This window comes from Brachycentrus maculatus, unplaced genomic scaffold (assembly GCF_059751285.1).
Source record: "Brachycentrus maculatus isolate JH-2025_06_01 unplaced genomic scaffold, ASM5975128v1 h1tg000180l, whole genome shotgun sequence".
Taxonomy (NCBI): domain Eukaryota; kingdom Metazoa; phylum Arthropoda; class Insecta; order Trichoptera; family Brachycentridae; genus Brachycentrus; species Brachycentrus maculatus.
The window spans coordinates 2,490,819-2,515,000 of record NW_028280931.1 but is presented as its reverse complement, the minus strand read 5'-3'; the positions used below and the strand labels follow the sequence as shown (position 1 = coordinate 2,515,000).

Here is a 24,182-nt window from a genome sequence, read left to right as displayed (position 1 = left end):
CAGCACGGTAGTCTCACCACTGTATTACGGAGGCGTAAATGTAATAAAAATAAATAAACGCATTATCTGGGGGAAAAATTCCAAACTTTGGACAAGGAGAATACAAACTGCACGGGTTTTTTCTTGACCATGCATTTGCTTATTAATTATTCTGATCTATTATATAAAATGTTATTAGTAAAAGGGTCGATATGTGCCCATACAAGTCGATACAAAGATAAGAGCGACATTTCCGTCGTGAATGAAATATGTATTACTTATATCCAATCAATTTTTAAACTAGGAAACCATATATTATCACGACAAACAATACGATTTATTAGTTTTAACAGTCATCAAGGCATACAATGCGTATAAATAGGTACGTTTGTATGAACACGTGTTGAATTGTATGGCAACAAAATAATACAATTTATGACCAATCAACGTGAAATTTAAATTGCTTAATCATTTTCTATACATAATACGAATATTGATATAAATTGTCTTGCAAATATTTTTCTTATTTAAATATATTATACACACACACACACACACACACATATATATATATATATATATATATATATATATATATATATATATATATATATATATATATATATATATATATATATATATATATATATATATATAAACATATATATATATATATATATATATATATATATATATATATATATATATAAATATATATATATATATATATATATATATATATATATATATATATATATATATATATATATATATATATATATATATATATATTTCAGTTTCAGTTATTAGATTTATGGAGCGATCTCTAACCAGTTGCAAGTCAAGTCGGTTGAAGGTGAATCTCGCAAAATAAAAACAAAACACTGTCGATAAATATAACTTCGAACCTTATGTATGTACACCATTAAATTTGGTAAAAAACGATATGTTTATCTTTTCACAACATAAAAAGACTAGTTGACCCTTTTCCCCACCCAATAGGGAACAAAATCAGATCATCGTAGTTTTAAGTTGATCATTAGTAAAATAAATGCTAAGTCCTGCGGTCCTGTTCCTTGGATATAGGAGTAAAATATATTAATATGCATTTATCTTAAAAATATATATGAACTAATTACGAATGAATATCACTTATGTTCAATTAAAGTAAGCTATATATACTTTAGTCTGCCTTGGTATTATAATGGTCAGCACGCCAAATAAATATACGTTTTGTTTGACCTTATGGTTTCCGCATTTGAGAATCGCATTAAAAAAGCTCCTAATTATTTGTTTTATTTATATTTACTTTGTTCAAATTTTTATTATAAACCTGTTTTTTATATCTAACATGCTTCAACCATAATTCACATCACTCAATGGAAATAATATATATATATATATATATATATATATATATATATATATATATATATATATATATATATATATATATATATATATATATATATATATATATATATATATATATATATATATATATATATATATATATATATATATATATATATATATATATATATATATATATATATATATATATATATATATATATATATATATATATATATATATATATATATATATTTAAATATATATATATATATATATATATATATATATATATATATATATATATATATATATATATATATATATATATATGTATATATATATATATATATATATATATATATATATATATATACATATATGTAGCTCTATGTGTGTATTTTTTAATAATATCTAATTTGATACTTTTTTATGTAATAGGTACCTAACCAAAAATAAAAATAAAAGAATTCTTTATGAAATTCAAATTTGAATAGTTTTGCTTTGGACGCGGTAATTTTCAACTGTTTCCCGCCACCATTTTGTGAAAATCCGCTCTCGGGTCGTATTTTGTTCAAAATTTTGTTTTATTGAATGCGTGCATTAAAACTTTTCCATATATTTCATATAAATAGTTATAACGGGTTGAGATTGTCGAATTTCCTGCAGTCAGTAGACAGTCGTCGGCTGAGCGACCGACCGGTTATCCGATATTATTTGAATGCCGTAAAAGGACAATATTCCTTCCGATTATAATCAAAGGGATGATGAAATTCTGTTTTGTTTTTGCTCTTTTTGTTTGTGTCCTGTTCGGTGTATGTTCCGGTAAAATCGAAGGAGAAGATATTGTTTTGGAAATACCTCAGGGTAAGCTGGTAGGGGAATGGAGATATTCATTGGAATTAAAACCTTATGGAGCTTTTGAAGGCATTCCGTATGCGAGGTCTCCGGTTGGAAAACGACGATTCAGAGTAAGTCTTCATGAAATTTCTATTCATTTTCGTAATCACAAAAGTGCATATAAACTTGATTATTAAAAAAAAAAATAAACACTTGAATATACCTCTTTAATGAATTTTATTTATATATACCTACGACTAGTTTTGAAAACTTACAGGTGTTTTCATCTTCTGGTAAAAATTAAAACTAACGAACCAAAAATATTTTATTTATTTGGTGTTCGTACGTTTTGATTTTTACCAGAAGATGAAAACATCTGTAAGTTTTCGAAACTAGTCGTATTTATAAATAAAACTTATTAAAGTGGTATATTCATGTGTTTAATTTAAAAAAATATATATTTAACATGTCATTCCACAAAGTTAATGCCGAATCAATAAATAATATAAAATTACTAACTAACCATTAGGTCGCTTGTCTCCAGGAGTGGAAAGAGATAATAGAACGCCACAACATTCTGTCTTTGTAAACAATCTTCGCCTCTTACACATTCACGCATCTCATACGTACCCGCCAATTATTCCGACTTCTAACCTGACCATTTACAAGTATTTGAAATAGTCGATGGTGCTATGTTTTCCTCGGTCTTTCTCTGCTCCTATTTTCATCTACATTCGCCACGCAAATTTGTTTTTCCGTTCTTGTTTAAACCATCTGAAAACTCCTTTCTTAATGTCATTGATAATGCTTATCTCAGCTTGGAATTCTTTCTTTATTTCACTATTAGAACATTAGTAGTTTTGCGCACATTCCTCTGAGAGATAGCATTCCAACAGCATTCAGTCTACTTTTATCGTTCTTATGGCAACTTTATGCTTGACTTCTATACATTAGGAACGCTACCAGGACTCCATTGTGTACTGCCAGTCTAGCTTTAGCTGATAGGCTCCTTTCTTCATCTTCAATACATGAAGTGCATGTTATATGTTATTATTATTGAACTGTACCATATATTTTATTTGTTTTGTCTGCGATGTTCCATAAGAAAAATGTCCAAGCAGTTTTAAAATTAAATATCTTCGATTAATAGGATTATATTTTTTTCGACTTTTACAACAAAAAAGCTATGATTGATGAGACGTCTTATAGTTTATCGTTTCAAGAGTCACGTAAATATTACTAATTTATAAATTTTTATTTGATAATATGACAAAACTTAAAATTTAATACACCAATTTTTTTTTATAAAAATGCCAATTTTTAAAGTAGTCGGGTCAGGTGTTGAAATAATAGGCGGGTATGTATGAGGAGATGCTTGAATGTGGAAGAGCCGAAGATTGTTTGCAAAGGCAGATTGGTGTGGCGATCTCTCTACCTGCCCCTGCGGGGAAGCAGCGTGTTGATTAGTTTGCTTGTTAGTTAGTATAATTTAATAACGTTTTATGCACACTTTAAATAAAAATAGTATTGATGTTTTGTATAATATATTATTCCCACTGCTAATGAATAACGCAATACTGCTTATTGTTCACTGAGGAAGGGACAATAATTTGTTATTTATTTACAAACCAGTGTATTCCCGTACCTTTATAGTTTAGTGACAGGTCTCTAGATCCGGTGTTGCGTTTAGATTGTGTGTGCTAGACGTGGTCCACTACAACGTCCTTAAACTATACAGTAGATTCTTAGGTATGTGTTCTACGTTGATGAAATTAGATGTCAGCGATATAAATTTACCAGTGCAATTCATTAATTCAAAGTGTATATCGCTCACTCCTTTCAAGAACGTCATAAATCAAAATACTTGATTTTTCAGGAGAACGTTTTGAAAGTTTAAAAATATAATACAATGTATTAAAAATAAATATCAAGCCACTTACTGAACTTTTTACAGTGCAACAGATCTTTTTAGGTAAAACCTGAAGATTTTTCTCCATTTGAAAAATATTCAGTACATTTAAAAAAATAATTAAACAATACCTTTTCTTCAAAATGCAAAAACAACACTTTCTGACCTGGAGCGGGTAAATAATATGTTAAAAATATGCGTCTTTTGCTGGGATATAGTACATTTTCTGAGCATTCTGAAAACATGCACAACTAAAAATTTACAATTTTTGATTTATGACGTTCTTGAAAGGAGTGAGCGATATGTAGTTTATATCTTGATGTATCGAAGACGCGTGACACATCGGAGAGTGATCAATTCAACCGCTGGAATAAAAAGATAGTTACGTAAATATTCTCATAGCTAAAAACCACTAATGTCGGCAAAAAACTACTATAGCGCAAATATGCGCTAATTGCCATAATCTGCACAAGTTACACCTATGGATATAAATATACAAAAATAAATGACGTACTGGATTCATACAAAGTCGACAGAAAAAAAAATTAATGCATAATTAGTAAATATCCCCCCCTCACGGTCCAGGGTCATCGGTAGGTACTTACCATGAAAAAAATCGATATTTTATAAGGTTAAAAGGAATAGATTATGCTTAAATCTTAAAAGCAAGTAACAAATTTATTTGCATAAAATACGTACTCGTACATACGTTTTAGCTAAGGTACCTTGTATATCTGCCCATAGGTACATCAGTGATCCACATTTCAAGCCAAGCTACAATTCGCAAACGCCTTCGGAAAATCACTAATTAAGTCGGTTCGATCATTACTATACTGGTGACCCCGACAAAATAAATAATAATGCAGTTACAGTAAACCCTCGATATAACGGACTAATTTGGAGGGAGGGGGTGTCCGTTAACGCCAGAGGTCCGTTATATAAAAATAAGTTTAAAGTACATAAAAAAATGTTATTTAAAAAATATGAACACTGTATTTGGATATAAATAAACAATACAAAACACACAAAAAAAAACATTTATTGTCTTCGGACACTCGTCGTGAAGTGACATTGCTGTTTGATACGCACTTGCTTTCGGCAATCCTGCTTTGAAAAAGGAATCAAATTTTGTTTGCATTTTTGTTTGCTCTTTTTTTATGACGAACTCTCTAAAATCCCGAAAATGCGTATAATATAGTTAAAACGTACATTATAGGACTTTTTTTTACATTTGCCCGGATTTTTGTCCGTTACATCCGAAGTTTTTGTATAGAGGTCCTTTCGAGGTTTCACTGTACTATGATTCCTGGGTGGTCTTTAAAAAACCTATTTGCTTAATAACATATTTGGTGGGAAACCCAAAACACTAGAGGCTCTAGCGAGCTTGCCGGCTGATATCAATCATCGTTTTGTCAGTTTTTATCATATTTTTTTCCGTCTAATATTGGTCAAGAGTTGAAAACGTAGATAAATAGTATTTAATATGTTAATGATCGTACAGTTACCAAAACAACAAAAAGTCTATTTTTTTAACATTTCAACAAAGACGAAGAAGAATATGAAAGACTGGTTATCAACCAGGGCTTATGAGCCATCATAGGCTGGTTAAGTGATCACTTAACGCACGTGCGACATCCACCATTCTAACCACGATTGACAACCACACTACTCTAATTTTTGGAACTCCTAGATTTACGATCAATCTCATGACACAGTACACATGAGTTCACAACAGCCATCTGTGTTGGATTGAGAAAGCATTTAGCAGAGACATTTGGATGTATGCATAAATATTTTATTACAGCTAGAAACTAGATAGATAGATACAATGAATTGTTATGTTGATTATTTACGAATTATGATGCGTTCACTTTGGGTTTTTGTACAATACATGAGTCCCGAGCACCGGCATTTGCTAGGAAATATGGTGATTGGATGAATACAGGGGGTGAAAATCGATGTTTTGTCGTATAACTCTTTTGTTTTGAACAGGTTTTGAGAATTCTAACGACATGTGTTATAAGTATTATATTTTCGTCCAAAAATCCGATTGATATTTTTTATACAGGATCCTCAGCGAGCCAAGAAATGGTATGGAGTCTGGATAGCGAAACGATTATCTAATGTCTGCGTGCAGTATGACGACAACTTTGGAGATATTTCACACAGTATCGTGGGTATGTATTTCTTTTTTTAATTGATGTATGACGTAAGGATATTTTTCTCTTTTGTTGGTTTAACAAGCGAACCAGCTTTATCCACTTTAGTACTTGACAAATCCCATGCACAATTTAATTTTAAAATTCCCCTTTAAAAAAAGTCTTCAAACACTTTGATTGATAGTCTTAACGATTGGGGATCAATATAACCTTACATTTTCATAGATAAATTCATATCAAAACGTGCAGCGTTTGATTTCAAATTCCCGCCAGTCTTAAAAATGGCCATATATTCGATACCGCGGGAAACCTATCTATCTGGCAACATTATAGTGATGGGGAATCGTACAAAAAATGTAGTCTACCACACAACACCACACGTGCATTTGTAGTACACAAAAAGAAACTTCGGTTGAGTGTAATGGGTACTATGTTTCTTAGGGCAAACCCCACCCCCCACTCCAACAAGGATTCCATGAGACCCCCAAAGTTATTGTTTTAAAAATATTTTTTAGTCTGGCTTTGCAATCTAATAATATATGCATAAATATCATAATATAATTCACAAGTCATTTTATGTGTGAGTTCGCGGCTACATCTATGGTTGATTTTTTTAACTTCATGTTTCATATTCTATTTCAACTCATAATGCTAATAATCCTTTTTTTTTTTTAGGAAACGAAGACTGCCTTTACATTAATGTATATTCGCCGTCACCTTCCAACATTGGCAATCTCCCTGTGATCGTGTATATCCACGGCGGAGCGTTCGTTTTTGGTTCAGGAACTGTTTACGGTCCACAATTCCTCATGGATAATAACGTAGTGTATGTCAGCTTTAACTACAGACTAGGAATCTTAGGTAATAAATATTTTATGCTTTATGGTTTAACATTTTTCCGCCAATTGAGTACTATAATTATTTCAGTCTTGATATATTTTCGCACGTTTTTTTCCCCCCAGTTTACGGCGAAAATATCATCCTGTCATTCGATTTTTGTCTCGATCTGTAACGCTTTTTTTTTGACATTATTCGCGATCATCGTTTACGTGCAGTTTTACATTTATTGTTTGTTACTTTATTAATTACAATTTTTACAAATAAATGAAATGTAAATTGTTTTTTTAAACCCCCAATTTATTTTTCCCCTCCATTTAGGTTTTAAGTATGCAAAAAATCTCATCTATATGATTTTCACAAAAAATAAATAAAATGTAAAAGTTTTTTTTTTACAAAAAAATGTTTACATTTTCCCTCTATTTAGGTTTTTGTATGCAAAAAACTCATAAAATATTTTTTTGTCGATACCCTCATTTACGTTTTTCCTCCATTCAAGTTTTTTTTATTCAGTTGGTTAAAAAACGTAAAATAGGCGTTTCACTGTAATTGCTTGGGAAACATGAAAGTTTTTCATTTGGACACATAAAAATTGTTATAAAATGTCAGGTTTCATGAGCACACAAGACAGCGTCCTGCCGGGTAACCTGGGCATGAAGGATCAGAACATGGCGCTGAGGTGGATCCGGGACAACATCCACCACTTCGGTGGAAACCCCAAGAGCGTCACCATCACTGGCATGTCGGCTGGAGGCGCCAGTGTCCACTACCACATGCTCTCACCCATGTCTAAAGGTAACCACCAAACGATGCTGAACGAGAAAGTAAAAAAATATTTTAATTTCTGTTTTAAATGTTAAATCCAACACAGATTTTTGAGTCTACTAAGTTGTATTTTATTGTTAAAAAAAAATCACATAAAAATCAATTATTTCGTTTAGTTATGGCATTTTCAAACTAATGTGAAGATTAAATGGACTGACGGTCCTTATATAGCTATACAATTCTAGGTACTTAAGTAATAGTTTTAACATGTGCAGTAATAATTTACGGGAGACAACAATAATTAATGGGGCATGTAGGTACGTATACTTATATTCATTTTCGGGGAAAGGAAGAATGTCGCAATAAAGATTTTTATGTGGCTTTTTTCAACAATAAAATAGAACTCAGTAGACTCAAAAAATCTGTGTTTGATTTAACATTTAAAACAGAAATTAGAATGAAACTCTACAAATTAAAAGCCAAATCAATAAATAAAAATACATCAATATTTAAACCCATTAACCACTTGCCAGTTTATCCCTCACGTTACTCGGGCAAGGAGTTTGTGTTGCATTGATGAGTCCGAGTGCGGCTCAGGCAAATCCTATTACAACTTGGTGGTATTGATTTGCCCGAGCCAAATATATTTTTGTACTTGTTTTTATTGACTAACCCGAGCAGTATTCGGGTAGTCTGTTTTTGAGTTGTTTGGTGATAATTTCCTGCGCCAATGAATTTTCTCACCAAAATTTGACTGTTTATGGTTAAATAGAAACATTCTGCCTCTGTAGTGTAATTAATGGTCAGCACGCTTGGCTAACGTACTAGAGGTCCCGGGTTCGATTCGTAGGGTAGGGCCAAATAAATTTAAGTGATTTTTCACTCTAATATTTATTCAATATTACCCTGGACCTGCGGAGGGGTGATCACCTTTTCTTGTGAGTGTTAACGATCAAGATAAAACTGCGTTTATATGATACGGTACCTTATGCGCCATCAGGTGCGGATGAGGACTTGAAGAAGAAACGAAAACCACTCACAATATTTTGAGTGTGTCAAAATCTTTGTTCACAAATCTCGATTAAGGAGTCTTGTCCATTAAGGAGTTATTTATATTGATATCTCAACATAGATGAAAATCTGTGTATTTATAGATGTTGTTGGAACGAACCTCATTCTATGAACGAGTAAGCCCATTTTAAAGGAATGTCTTACAATATTTTAAGTGTGTCCAAATCTTTGTTCACAAATCTGGGTTTGTACATTTAGTGGTTATTTATATTGATATCTTAACATAAATGAAAGCCACTGTATGTATAGGGGTAAAGACCTGTCATAGGCTGATCTGAGTGGTCACTTTATACATGTGTAACGTTCACCATTCTACCCATGATTTGACAATTTCAGAATTTGTATATATGTTTCAATTGACACCTTCTATCTATAACACGCTAGTTCTCAGCACCATCTATGGTTGATTATGTTTCTAATGCCAGTGTCAGTGTTGGGTTGTGGTCCCGTGGTCCCGTGGACTCTTGAGTCAGAGTTTCTCGGTTCGAACCCATTCTACCACAATTTCATATCTATTTCTAATAATAAGCCGCTTAGGCTCACAGAAATTGAAATATTTTTGTAAATAATAAAAACACACTCTTTAAAAAAAAATCCTTGCTATTTAAAAACTTATTCAACTCAACCATAAATGTGCATGTCTAGTGCATGTTTGACCTCGGCTCTTAACGCACATTTGTGCTGCAACCCTTAGTGCATGTTGGTCTTCGGGTCGGCCAAAAATCGCATGTGTTAAACATTTTGTGTAGTTTTCAGTGTGTAAATAGTGCTATGGTAGTGAAGGGTAGTATTGTTTGCATGCTGTGGTAGTGATTGTCCTGACGAAGAGACGGGTACGTCTCAAAACCGGTAGACATAAAAATCTCGGTGAGTGGTTATATACTAATATTACTAACATTTTTGTAAAAAAAATAAATATAATCTAAGAATATAATCTAATAATATAAGAAATAAAAACCTTTCTGGTGAATTGAAAATTTGTTGACACGTTTTGATATTTCGCAGGACTGTTCCACAGGGCGATATCGATGAGCGGCACCGCCTTCTGCCCCTGGACTCTTCAAGAAGCTCCCCTGCAGAAAGCTCTGGGCGTGGGAAGCGCCCTGGGTTGCCCCACCTCGAACACCAAGGACATGGTGGACTGCCTCAGGCACAGGCCGGTGGCGGCCATTGTGAAATCCATCCTGCAGTTTATGGTGAGGATCAAATGTTTGTGTTTTCTTATTATGTTATCTTTATTAGTGATAATTACCTATATTCGGTTTAGACCGACTCATATGCCGATAAATAACAATGATTAACTATGGAGGTGTATTATTAAAATATGTGTGTGAATTCTCATAATCAGTTTGAGATGTTCACAGCTATTATCATGCGGTCATGATGTCAGCTGGATGTCAGTACACATTTAGGACACATTTTGAAATTTTTGAATTTCAATGTGCCAGGAATTTAAAATCTTGTATATGGTGTTTGGAAGAGATGCTGTAAGACTCGCGAGTAAGCAAATATTTTTCAAATTTAATGAATGTCTTGCAGCCGTACCACCATGCTCCATTTTCTCCTGTGGCTCCGGTTATTGAACCATTCGCTGGAAAGGAAAACTTCATTTCTAATCACCCCTATGAGATTGTCCGGAACGGATTAGCCCAAGATGTACCGTGGCTGATATCAGTCACCGCTCAGGAAGGACTATATCCAGCAGGACGTATGATGACTTTTTTCTATCTTATATATCTTTTGCAGCTTTCAGATTATGGTCACCCAATATCTGGAAAACACCAATTGGGCGATTGGAATATGAAAACCGGAAATATTTACTTAGTTCTTCCTTTATAATATATATATAGTTTATATAATATACACGTATCTAGACTATAGGTTATAATATATGTACTACCTTGTTCTTGCGGAATAATACTGTTACATTTTACCTATTTTTATTTACCAATGCTTTATTTGTTCATTTCAGTTTATGTGAAGGAACCCCAATATTTGGAAGAAATGGAATCAGAGTGGGACAATTTGGTATCATCCATTTTTGATTTTAACTACACGCTTCCAATAGAGAATCATATTGAAGCAGCGAAAAAAATTAAAGAATATTACTTTAATGGAAAAAAATTATCCCCAGAAGTGTTTAGTCGATTTGTAGATGTAAGTTCCGAATCAACAGTTTATTTTATAAGAAAAATTACTTCAATTGAAATTTTAAAGTCATCAATGACGTAAAAAAAGTGATCGATTGTAGAAAGTGAGTTATTGTGAGAGGAGAGTTTTATTTTGATATTCTATTTTTACTATGAGATTAACTAATGTTGTTTATAAAACTGTAATCATGATGAAACTAATAGCGGTTTTTAGTAGATTTTCAATATCAGGTTGCGGTAATAAAAAGACATTTAATTTTTTTAATTGCGTTAAAAGTCAGTATTACGGATTATTTATTGCACTAAAACTTTTTTTAAAAACTGCGAAGAAATCTATAGATGTTCTAGGAGTGTTTTTTTGTTAATGTTTTAATAATTTTATAGCCTTTAAATTATATTAAACCTAAGTAAAATTTAAACATTATCATCCGTATTTCTCAGGGATTCATTTTGTTGGGACAAGGTTCTTTAATATAAAAAAAAGATCATTGTTGTCTTTCTCATTTATTTATCATGCTGGATAATTTTTCAGGCTATCAGTGACAGAATGTTCAAGATTGATGTAGAAAAGACTGCCAGATTACAAGCACAGTTTGGAAAACATCCAATTTATTATTATTACTTCGCTTACCGCGGAGCCACTAGCTTGAGTGATTATCTGAGTAACAGCAAAAAGAACTTTGGTGAGTCTTTCATATCAATTTTATAGCTTTCTCACCTTAAAGATACTATAAATTATGCCTTATGGGTATTTGTCACTTTTTCATTTACCCTATTGAGATTTAGTACATGATAATCATTACTTTTTCTCATTCTATATTTCTTTTCAAATAACGTCTTTAATGTCAAATATATCAGTAGCTAGAGAGAAGCAATATGTGACCGAATTTCTGCACCGATCAATTTTGTATTACGATTTAAGTAACGCCTTCTTCAGGATTTGGTGATAAGTCATTACTTAGTTCAGTCATTGGGTTCAATCACTCATCGCTGGTTGATACTATGTTTAAAGAGTGATAGTCAATTTTAAAATCACAATCTTTTAAATAAAGAAAAAAATAATAATTATTTTAAAAAATGTCCTCTCCTATCTTCTCCATCATTATCCTCTTTTAATGGCCTGAAAAGCACCGAGAATTAAAACTGGTAAATTCAGGAAATTCAATGACTAAGGGTGTAATTGAAAATATTTGCTGAACAGGTGTAAGTCACGGGGATGATACGGGTTACGTTGTATCGACCAGCTACATGGACCCGACCACTACTCCGGAGGATAAGGAAATGATCAAGTTCATGACAAATATCTGGGCAACTTTTGCAAAAGAAGGGTATGTTAAGTATATTATTAAGTAGACTTTATTTATTTATTAGCATTATACTATTTTTATTTATTAAAAGATGTCTTAGCTTTAAGCACGCAGAACAAACGGATGATGAAAGAATAATAGAAAAGATTTAATATAGAATGGTTGTATTATATGGCAATAACAATTTGAAATAATCCATTTTTAAAAAGATTTACGATGGTCATAAAAAAACAAGAAGAAATCCAAAAATTATGTTTAACAAAACAACACGCTGTAAAAAATTAACACAAAATATTTCAATGATGATAAGCCAAAAAAAGGAAATGTTATTTATAACATTAATCAAATGTTATCTATGATTACACTCCCATTAATCAATTAACTAATACATTGATATTTGTCACATTACAATATACACAGATAAGTAAGCTAAGATATCTATAAAAAAGTATTAATAAAATCAGTTATTTTTAGGCACTGATAAATTTTAACAAATCATTTTAAGCATATTTATTTTTTCCTTGCAAAACTACATTAAACGAAACACGGGTTAGGCTAGTCCTCACCCCCTGTATCCCACCATGTATATAAGAATATAATAAATAAATAGCTTTTCTAATTGTTTATGCTTCTATCCTCAGTTACCTTCAGCTACCCTCATCCAGTCAAAATTGTTATATTTTCTAGTAAATTAGTGTCAATCTATCCCTTATGTCAAAAACCACAAGGAAACATGATGAGGGTAACAAAATAATGTTAGCATAAGAGAATTAGAAACAAGAGGGAAAAGTTCATTAGAATTTTTTAAGACGTAATTTTAAAATTACTGAAAGTAACTAACTGTAGGTTCACCTCAAATATTGTTTTCAGTAAACCCAATGCGAACATGAAATGGGCCCCTGTCAGCAAGTCGGAGGAATTAAATTATCTGCTGATAGAAGGGCCAGGGGGAGCGTATAGTATGAAGACTTCAGTTCACTACAAGGATGATCCGACCACTTTCTGGAACTCACTCGGACTGAAGGAAAATGAAAACTCCAAAGCTGTCGACAGGAGAGATGAGCTCTGAATCAACTGCACATAAAGCGACATCCGCCAACAAATCATTAAAGGCTGAATATTATTTAACGTAACTAAATCCCATTGCGAGATAAGATGATGTTACTCAATGGATCCTCCAATAATTGTATATATAAAATTAAACACAGATATTCAAAAAAATATATATTACAGTAAAAATTATTAAGCGAATGATAAATACTGTATAAACACCAATTTTTAACTATTTACCGCAGTGCCCCGAATGCAAAGTGATGTTAAAATTAAAAAAAAAAATACACTTGCATTTTATTCAAAACTTTGATATGTACATGTCCATGTGTTTCCATAATTGTGATTGTAAACATGAACTTAAACGCAGTTGTGGTATGGATTAAGGTAAAAAGAAAGAACATGTTTGGGCCGATATAGTTTTTCCTTTGTACCTTTATTCATATTAAATTAAACAATTCGCTTCAATTATTATACTGCAAATATTATTTTTATAAAACTAACCAAATTCTTAGTTTATTCCAATTTATAATACTGACTGTAAATTACAATTTAGAAAATGTCAGAACGGCACCGGTATATAAAATAGTTATTCCATGGAAACCACCTATAATCTGTCGGTAACCTCAAAAGAGCCATCATTAAATTAATAGTAATGTTCTGTGAAATAGTCATTAAAATTGATGTAAATATATATAATCATGCATCTCATGTTGAATCTCATTTATTGTAACTTCACTATTTAATTTTGTTTACTCGTACCGCATCTGCTGGCTCGACGATACACTTTGGACTCGGGCCCACTCGCAACTGCCCACATGATTCAATTTAAAATGTACAATTTTTATTTTATCAAAATGTATGAATGTCAGATATACATGTTAAAACTCGTTTCTTACTATTTGTGTACTTAGGTATATATTAGGTAAGCAATATTAATCAAATATATTGCCTTGCTCTGTAAATTGAGTTGCATATGATTTTAATTAGTTTATTTTAAATTATTGTGTAAATAAAACGATGTTTAATTACTCTATAAATTTGTTGTTTAATTGTTTCAAAATACTACATAATGTCTTTTTTCCTCAGCAGCTATATTGTCAATTTTATTGATCATCCCTGGGACCCTAATGTGAAATTTCATCATATGTATGGGAACATTATAATATGGGAATATAAACTCACTTAATAATAAAAGACAGATTTGAAGAAATAGTATTTAATGGGTAAAAAAAAACACATTAATTAACAATTAATTAATGCAATAAATTAACAAAATTTCAATAACATTTTTATGTAACTAAGAAAATATTTTCATTCTCAAACAAAGGCACACACACTGTCAGTCGTTTCTTCAGCAATCTTCAATCCATTCTCTTAATAAATTATATAGTCTCAACAGTAATTCACAAACATTATTGATAAATTATATTAAAGTTAATACTAGTTAATTTGATAGAATAAAAACAGCTGGGGTAGAGAAAAAACTGGTATTATTCTTATTATGGTACTATAATTTAAGTGAAAAATGTTTTTTATTTACAAAGTTATTTCACTACTTTCAACTCTTTCAACTAACAGATGATGAGCAAATATACACTGCCATGTTGAAGAAAAACATACAAGGATGTTAGAAGCAAAATCGAAAAATAAGTTATTTGTGCCAAATTAAAGTTAACACATTCACGGACACTTTTCGTGTTTTACTTACTGGGATATTCGACCCAGTGATATTTCATGTAAGATGATACATTTTTCCACTACATAAAACTTGAGTTATATCTGTCTTTTGCATACTGTTGTTTCTTTGACAGCTATATCTTTTATTTCTTATACAAGACATGAATTTGACTAGCAATTATAAACACTTATTTTGATAGCAGTCATAGCCGTGAATGTGTTAACATAAGCCACAAATAAAAAATAGCAGCAAATGTGTTTTAAAACTGTCTTTAAACAAAATAAAACAATTAATTACAGTATTCATTTACAAAATGATTTATTGTTTTTTTAAGTTTCTCAGACACTTCTTAAAAGGAGAATTTTAATTTTGCAACTATAACTCTTTGGATATCCAAATGAATATAACATTGCATCATATTTATAATTGAGGACATTAAAAACATATTCACAACGCAAGAAAGAAATTGAGTCATATATTAGTCACCAATTGAGTACTAAGATAATAGAGAAAAATCTGTATTTTAATACTTTATTTCATCGTAAATTTTTTTTAGTAATAATTTTAAAACTACCCGAACCTCGTGAGGATTAATACATTTCAAAACAGTAAAAGAGAAGTACGATCATACAAAAAAACTTTATATTGGCAACAAAGAATGCAATATTTTGCAAATAACTTAATTGTTCATGTTTTGATGCCTAAATAAAAAAATCGGACCAAAACATCTTGCGCAATACAAAAATATGTCACATAAGAATTGACCAATCTTTAGTATCTTTAATCATCTTTCTTGAGCCCTTCTCCGACTGTGAGCTTCTTCTGCAGCTTGCTGTAATCATCCGACAGCCTGTCGTACTCCTTGTTCAAGCTCTCGGCTTGCGATTTCAGGGCGGACTTATCCTTCTTTTCCTTGGCCAGTTCGTCCTCCACGAGGGACAGTTTCGCCCTCAGAGAGCTCACTTCCCTCTCGTGCGATTCTTTGTTCTCGTTCTGAGCGGCTTCGCCGGCGCCTTGCTGCGCCAACAGAGACTTGGCAGCTACGGTAGCGCTCTGAGCCTGACGGAAGTTGGCCTCGGCCTGAGCCAATAATGTGGCTTGAGCGGAAATCAGGATAACCAACCTCCGAATAACGAGGGCCAGGAAAAGAGAAAACCCGGAAATATAAAAGTTCCTCTGCGCTCTGAACAGCCGCATATTCCCTTGCATTTCAATCTCCAGTTGATGGTGGCTAGACTCGGGCTCCGAAGAATATTTGTGCATCTCGCGGATCGCATCCAGAAGGAACATAACCAGAACGCCGAGCAGTACGAGGAAATAAACAGAAGCTTGATCACTTACGAGTTGCAATATCCTCGACTTGAAGATGCGCTGCCATCTTTTCGGACTCGCCACCGGCAAGACCATAAGCAGGACGATTGCGATCTCGAAATACAAAAACGAAGCGATTAGCGTCCATTGAAGACTCATTTTGACGGCGCTCTATCACACGTAGTAAAAATAATATAACTGATAAAATTTCCGATCTGGTACGCCTTATAAAACGTAAGTTTGACGTGTACTTTAGATCTCGAACAATCGTTATAAAACGGAGGATGAGTCAGAAAACAGAAAATGAAAACGGCGAAAAAGCGCAGCTGATCGACACGAAAAAAATAGATAGGCTAGTACCTACCTTTAATATCGACGGTGAGTAACTACTTGGCTATGTAGATTTTATATCTATGGTTTTTCTGTCAAAATCTCAATCTGTCAGCCGCTCAGTTGTGCTAACCTGTAATTTTTATTAAAAATATTTATATAAATTAGCGTATTAATATGGCTGATCCCAAATATGAAAACCTTCCTGGAATCGTAAGTTAATTATCTGCATTTCTGATTTATTCATTATTGTCATTATCTTTATTTTAATGTTATCGTCTACCCAACCCAACACAGACGTGTCAGCCGAAATAGATAAAATGTTATTAACATTTTTCAGGCTTACGATCAACCCGATGTTTACGAATCTGGCGATCTTCCAGAAGCGGATCAAACTGATGATAATTCGGATGAGGAGAATGAATGCATCGAAAAGATGAACATTTCCGTTAGTGATTCTTTCAAGAAGTTCAAAGGAAAGACGGTCCAAGGAAGTGTGGACTTCTCTGACAGAATCAGCCGGAAAATACGAACAGGATACAAGTAATATATTCTTAAACTTTTTTTATAAATCGCAATAATTAGCAAAAATCATAAAACTGAAATAACATATAATTTTTAGTGATTTTACTAACTAATTTGGTAACTGTATGAATTCTTTTCATTCTCTATGATTTCCGTTGCTCTTCAGCAAGAAACTTCAGCAAGTTTTTGTTATTCACTTATTTGTCTAATTTTAGTGATATTACTCATAATATAATTAAAATTAGACAAATGTCTAAAAGAAGATCCTTATAGAATTTGACGAAAGAAGTTAAAATTGAATATAGCCAATATTGACAACGAGGTGCTTTTGAGAAGTGATTTTGTTAATTTGATTATATTTCTTGTATTAACACTTGATCATTTGATACATTTATAGAATGTACTTATCAATACCAAAAATGCAAAGTAGCTTTAAAAATAAAGATTTGAAATTTAAAAAAATATGTCAATAAAAAAAAGTAGGTTGCTTTTTCCAAAGGAAAAGAGTTGTGTTATTGCCTTAACCTCCCCTAACAAACTTTTATATGAAATAATTTGTAAATTTCTTAAAATTAATTATATAATTTTGTAAAGGTCTATGATAAATGTAAAATAACTCGCTTATCAAACTAACATTATGAATCAAGCTAACCCCACTAAGGAATACTAATATTTTAAATTCGAATGTAAAAATGTAAAATAAAAAATAACCCGACACGGCTAGACACTATAGAAGGGTGAAAAGCCATAAAAAAGAAGAAAAATTGAATTATTTTGGAATATTGGCATTGATATAGTGTTCTGTCATGTTTAGGTGCGGTGAGTGGGAGCTGGCTGCCCAGGGAGAAGTGGAGACTCCTCAAGAGCGCTACCAGCGTCTTCGCTGTGAGACTACGGAGCTCCTGGAGCAGCTGGTCATCCTGCAGGAGAAGGGACCTGAAGATGACAAGGTCTGTATATTGTCACGAATTTCCAATTTTTTCTCACTCTTGCATACTTGCACTGCGCAAGTGCTAGAAGCTCAAAGCTAAATATTCTCAGTCGTGTTTTTTTCCTCCGGCTAGCGGCTAGCGGCATCGGCAGTAGCTCTTGGGCTTTCAACTGGACCTATGCTTGTTCCGTGAGCATTGCCAGATAGTTTTTTAATGTTTTCATCAAATAAATCTAAATTATTTAAAAAAAATTACTTCATTTGTAATTAATTAAGGGGATTAGCTATGAATGTCTCTATTTTTACGATTTAAAATCGCTTATATTTGATTGTGTAGTGACTACCCAACACGGGAACGCGCATTTTTATTTTAGCACCGGAAGGGAAAGGTTAAAATCTAGATCATTTTTGGACTATGTTTTTTTTTCTAAGGTTTTAAAAAGTCTGTAAAACCACAATTAAGTGTATTGATAGATTTGGCGTTTCATTTGTAGGACTCCATTTTTATTTAAATATTAAATGTTAAAATCAAATACTGATTTTAATAGTCTACAAAATTTAATTTTATTGTTAAAAACACACAAAAATGAAATTTGTGATAAATGTTTCGCCTTGTTATGGCATTTTATTCACCCTTACTGGTCCTATATTGAATCTCATTCGATATTGATTTTTTCATCATAGGTCTCATGTCTAATGTCGTTTTTCATCAATAGTATTGTTAACACATTAGTTACGGCAATGTTTAATGTCGTTTTTCATCAATAGTATTGTTAACACATTAGTTACGGCAATGTTTAATGTCGTTTTTCATCAATAGTATTGTTAACACATTAGTTACGGCAATGTTTTGATAAAACTGTATCTTGAGGCGGGCGACATTAGACAGCTGTCCGGAAATATAAAATATGTCAGTGAACTTCATATTTTGAACTTGAGGTTGAACTCGAAAACAATACAAAAACGGTTAAATGGTCTCTAACGTCTCAAAATAAAATCATGTTAGTCCACAAATCACAAAAGTAAAAAAAATGTTAAAAACACTAATAAAATATTAGAAAATAACAACACAGTATAACAACCGCCGAAAACTCAAAATCTGCGAATAAAAAATGATTTATGGGCTTTCCCCACACGCGTTTATTGCTTTGTAAGTACCAACTGCCGACTTAAGTAAAGGACAATGATCTTTGTATTTTATTTCATTTTAGGACAAAGAAAAAACGCACCGTCTGTATCCATTGTTTAAAGTTAATTTGTAACATTTCCTTCAAAACAGATTACGACCATTAGCTATGTTTTGAACCAGTAAATATCAGTATTATTTTTTATATTACAACGACATCTATCTACTACACAACAAAAGCAAAAAGGCCAAGAGATTAGAAGTTGATGACGTGTTTTTTGTATACTAAATTGAAGGTAGCCGAAATGCACAAAAATGTGCACCCCGCCACCACACAAGGTTTCTGAAACGCACAAATATGTGCACACCGTACACAATGTGTTAAGTTAAAATGCAGCCTTACGTTTTTTCAGTCGTATCTATTGCAACAGTATGTGAAGTAGACAACGAATGAATTTTTGCCTACTGTCTACCCGGATTTTTTAAATATTTTTTTGGGGACCCGAAAGGGTTAAAATAGGTCTTTAAACCCACCTGGCTGACTTTCAAAACAAACTAAACTGGTGAAGTGGCGTAACGTTTATTATTTGTGTTTTATTAACAGGAGAGTTTGAAGCAGATGGCATCCCAGGTAGCGTCGACTAAACAAATCTTGGATGAACTCAACTTTGACGAAAGCTCCGATGGAGGCCCTCAAGTGGACAATTTTAAGTAAGCGTGAAATCTTATATTTTGAGACCATAGACATCAACAAATAGAGCCGCCAATAATTTAGCAATGACACCAACATTAAATAACTCCATCGTTTCTGTGACGTCATTCATTGCCAACTTACGAAAATAATGTTTTTTCAAAGGCGAATTTTCCAGAAGAAAATGATGAATGAAAATATTAATTATATCGGCTGTTATAAACACAAAACGAGTCTAATACAATCCTTTATAGGTTGAGTATGTTAAATTAGATATTCCTCCCACCTGATAAAGATCCATTCCTTCTTTTCTGGCTTTGAAATAAGGCTGGCGCAGAAGGTAAAAATACCCTTCCCCTCCTTATGCATCAATCGACCGAACGGGTAAAAATACCTTTCTCATCCTTAGTGTGTTAAATCTTCACTGTTTATGAATAAAAACCTTATATTTGACAATTCATTTTCAGAAAACTATTAGATGCCATCAATGAATCAAAAACTGCGAAAGAAACGGATACGGCTTCCTCAATAATTAAACTGAAGCCGGAATCTGTGAATCTCGCACAAACTACTCGGCTAGCGCAGTTGGAACACAGGTTTGTATTTAATTTAATTAATTAGTAATCAAATCTACCCTGGGTAGGAATTCTATGCAAAAATTAACGTTTTAAGATCACTTTGACTTGCCTTATTAATCTTATTTATTGATTTGGTAGTCAAGATTTGGCAGTCATTTTAGTAAAATCTATCCATTTTTAATTTGGTATTTATATACGGTGTTTGAAAATAATGCGGGATGCACCAAAACACATGTCACAATAGATTTTGAGAAATAATGGTATTTACTAAGTAAAACTTAAATTTAAAGTCATAGGCCCGGCCGTTTATGTGCTCCATTGAGGAAAAATTTGTTTGGATGACCTCGAACACACCACACTCCCGGGCAGGTTAAAAGTGAATATGTAATTTTCTGTTATGCTACAACGATTTATGTTGATCTACGGGTTTAAATATAAAGTTTAAACGTTTAATATAAACTTTATATTTAAAACCTTAGATGGAAGCATCTGTGCCTTCCGAAACTAGTCGTTAAAAATAAAATATATACTCAAGTGGTAAAAAATGTGTGTTAATGTAATTATTTATAATGTAATTGTTTGTAGATTTCACGTTTAATTTGTATAACTCCATTTTAATTTATGTATTAAATGTTAAATCAAACACTGATTTTTTGAGTCTACTACGTTGTATTTTATTAACAAAAACACACTATCAAATCGTTCAATAATGCCCTAACAAGGCGAAACAATTGTCACAATATTAATTTTTTATGTGTTTTTGTTAATAAAATACAACTTAGTAGACTCAAAAAATCTGTGTTTGATTTAAAATTAATACATAAATTAAAATGGAGTTCTACAAATCAAACGCCAAATCAATAAATAAAAAAAATTGTGACAATTGTTTCGCCTAGTTATGGCATTTTCAAACGAGTGTCTTGAACAAAAAATCAGTGTTTGATTTAACATTTAATACATAAATATAATGTAACTCTCTGAATCCAATTTGTTAAGGTTGCACAAGCTGGAGGCGGCGCTGGGCCCTGCTCCGGGGGGCGTGGAGCGCGTGGGCGGCGGCGCGGAGGCGGGGCTGCTGCGTGCCTGTGCGGGGCTGGCGCGCCGCGTGGGGGCCCTGCAGCCCGCCGCGCTGGACGCGGCCGAGCAGCGCCTGGCGCGCCTGCTGCCCGCCATGGACGCGTTGCGCGCCGCCGCGCCGCCGTACGACCCCCAGAGAGACCAGAAGGTACTTGCCACTATTTATGTACAGTAGAAGACGGTTATGTGTTGAGATGGTTTGGACATGTGGAACAAACGGGTTAGGAAAAAATGGTAAAATAAATTTATGAGGCGAATGTAGTTGGAAAAAGGAGCAGAGTGTAGATGAGGCGATGCATGAATGTGGTCGAGGTGAAAAATGTTTGCAATGACAGTGTGGTGTAGCATTCTATTCTCTCTTCCTACCCCTGCGGTGAAGCAGCGTGATAGTTAGTTAGTTAGTTATTCATCAATGAAATCAGTAGTGTCAATAATCAAGAGGGGTGTCAACAATACGTTTTTGTACTCTTTTATGTTGGGAAATCACTCCTTTTTTATATTTTTCTCTCAAATAAGATATTTACGTATTTGGTCACAAGGATATTAGATTTTATAGCAAATTATAGTTGCTTTGTCTTAATGACCTTCTTTCTTTATTCCTCTAAAGTTTTATAAATTGTGTTATACATCTATTAACAATATAATATCTTTGATTGTTGCATTTTTAGATAACAGAATTGTATGATTTGGTGAAGAAGACTGAAGGAATTTCCCATACTCAACTCCTGGAAAGGATGCAGGCGCTAGAAGGATTGCACAAGCAAGGTAACTCTCATACCTTAAATCAAATGTTACACTTCTTTCTGTTTTTCATTTTTATGTATATCTTCTTTGTGGAATGAAATCTTGGGAAGAACATCGTGGGGGCTTTCTAACGAGTAGTGAAAAATGGTGATGGTAAAAGATGATAAGAGATATTTCTAGTTCATTGATGAAAGAAATATTTGCAAAATTGAGTGAGGTACAACGTTTTGTAGAAAAATATCACACTGGAAAACATTTTGATTGCTTTTTAACCTCCCCGGTCCCGGAGATATGTATTTTCTACAACTTGACTTTTAAACTGAGAATATCAATATAAAATTTAATAGATACGGGCTCAGAATTTTTGTATTCCTCCGTAATACAATTATGTATTACATAAAAGTATTATAATATAAAGTTATTCATTTGCAGCAATGGAAATAAATCAATTGAGGATAAAATCACCAATACACAAACGTTTTTCAGTGTGTGCGTGTGATAATATAATTCTTAATACATATTAATTCGATATTTTGTATCTTTGTGATAATATAATTCTTTTTCATTGTTTACAGCGAGTGAATTCAGCAAGTCTATAAATGAATTAGAGGCTTTGCAGAACACCATAACTGCCGGTGTTCAGAACAACAAGGCGATGCTGAAAGGAGTTCAAGAAGTGTTTGCTAATAATCTCGAACATATTCAAAAGGAAATCAAGAAACTAGACGAGAGAATCTCTGCTTTATCGAAGAAATAACATTCCAACCCAGCTAATATTAACACAATATTAATTTATACACATATACTTCTTTTTTAGATAGGAACTTAAGATTATAATGCTTTACTAGCGTACCCGTTAGGACTCCTAATAGGAGGAATAGGATGGCTTGCTTTTATATTTAAAGTTATGAATTTTTTTTATTTTTATTTATTAAAATTTCTAAAAATATTAAAAACAACCAATTTAATGATAATTAAATGTGCATGCTCACTACAGAAAATGCAAATTAAAAGAAGATTTAAAAAAAATATAATTAAATTTTTTTTTCTGCAATTTTTCCTAATGGGAGGAAACGTGCCTGATAGGGTGGCTTGCTTTTATATTTAAAGTTATGAAATTTGTTTTTTTTTTATTTATTAAAATTTCTAAAAATATTAAAAACAACCAATTTAAAGATAGTTAAATGTGCATTCTCACTATAGAAAATGCAAATAAAAAAGAAGATTTTTTTAAATTTAATTAAATTTTTTTTTTTGCAACTTTTTTGTCTGCCCAAAGCAGCGGACTATTTTAAATAAAGCTGTAAAATGGTACATGTTCTCTTAATTTTTTATTTTTATTTCAAAATCATAGTGAAAAGTGTTAGTACCGCATTATAAACATCCTTCGGTACTGAAATGTATGCAGGTGACATAATTTTACTAATTCCTTTTTGTATGGTTAGTTTTTCACACATATACACATAAACATGGATAAGATGTATAAAAAATTTATATAAAAACCAACATATTTCACATGCTACTGGGAATAAAAGTGATTACAATTTTTTTTAACTACGGCGATAATTTAAAAATTAAAGAGTGATCTGAAAAAATAAACATAGGCAAAACGCTTATGATTTTTATATATGATGTAGCTATTTATAAAATGTATTATACTAAGCAATTGTGTATTTGATATAAAAAATAAATTTATTACTAACTGCACTTTTGTTTTAATAAATAATAAATACTATTTAAACCTGACCTTTTTGTGTATTATATATGT

The 24,182-nt window shown here is 32.2% G+C and overlaps 3 protein-coding genes across 3 annotated transcripts; 2 read left to right on the top strand and 1 right to left on the bottom strand.

The window, feature by feature from the left end:
- The first annotated feature begins 1,988 nt into the window (after window positions 1-1,988).
- Window positions 1,989-14,460, top strand: LOC148308012 (venom carboxylesterase-6-like). The gene is made up of 10 exons (XM_088262482.1): window positions 1,989-2,303; window positions 6,150-6,258; window positions 6,916-7,101; window positions 7,687-7,872; window positions 9,919-10,109; window positions 10,453-10,621; window positions 10,886-11,070; window positions 11,596-11,746; window positions 12,265-12,391; window positions 13,241-14,460. The coding sequence occupies exons 1-10, from the start codon at window positions 2,097-2,099 to the stop codon at window positions 13,437-13,439; spliced, it is 1,710 nt and encodes a 569-aa protein (XP_088118608.1). The 5' UTR covers window positions 1,989-2,096; the 3' UTR covers window positions 13,440-14,460.
- Window positions 14,461-14,623: 163 nt separating this feature from the next.
- LOC148308011 (B-cell receptor-associated protein 31) lies at window positions 14,624-16,615 on the bottom strand. The gene has a single exon (XM_088262485.1). It carries the CDS (start codon window positions 16,569-16,571, stop codon window positions 15,882-15,884), a length of 690 nt encoding a protein of 229 aa, XP_088118611.1. The 5' UTR covers window positions 16,572-16,615; the 3' UTR covers window positions 14,624-15,881.
- Window positions 16,616-16,819: 204 nt separating this feature from the next.
- DCTN2-p50 (dynactin subunit 2) lies at window positions 16,820-24,119 on the top strand. Its single transcript, XM_088262484.1, has 8 exons — window positions 16,820-16,955; window positions 17,083-17,285; window positions 18,082-18,217; window positions 19,929-20,035; window positions 20,483-20,611; window positions 21,590-21,818; window positions 22,339-22,435; window positions 22,990-24,119. Exons 1-8 carry the CDS (start codon window positions 16,920-16,922, stop codon window positions 23,169-23,171), a joined length of 1,119 nt encoding a protein of 372 aa, XP_088118610.1. The 5' UTR covers window positions 16,820-16,919; the 3' UTR covers window positions 23,172-24,119.
- Window positions 24,120-24,182: the final 63 nt, after the last annotated feature.

What these genes read in the sequence shown, in the direction of transcription:
- LOC148308011 (XM_088262485.1), bottom strand. Translation starts at nt 16,571, where the DNA reads ATGAGTCTTCAATGGACGCTAATCGCTTCGTTTTTGTATTTCGAGATC.
- DCTN2-p50 (XM_088262484.1), top strand. Translation starts at nt 16,920, where the DNA reads ATGGCTGATCCCAAATATGAAAACCTTCCTGGAATC. An exon ending in CTAGCGCAGTTGGAACACAG is followed by an intron (nt 20,612 to 21,589) that starts GTTTGTATTTAA and finishes CAATTTGTTAAG; the next exon opens with GTTGCACAAGCTGGAGGCGG. An exon ending in AGAAGGATTGCACAAGCAAG is followed by an intron (nt 22,436 to 22,989) that starts GTAACTCTCATA and finishes CATTGTTTACAG; the next exon opens with CGAGTGAATTCAGCAAGTCT.
- LOC148308012 (XM_088262482.1), top strand. Translation starts at nt 2,097, where the DNA reads ATGATGAAATTCTGTTTTGTTTTTGCTCTTTTTGTTTGTGTCCTGTTC. An exon ending in AATCCATCCTGCAGTTTATG is followed by an intron (nt 10,110 to 10,452) that starts GTGAGGATCAAA and finishes AATGTCTTGCAG; the next exon opens with CCGTACCACCATGCTCCATT. An exon ending in TGTTTAGTCGATTTGTAGAT is followed by an intron (nt 11,071 to 11,595) that starts GTAAGTTCCGAA and finishes ATAATTTTTCAG; the next exon opens with GCTATCAGTGACAGAATGTT.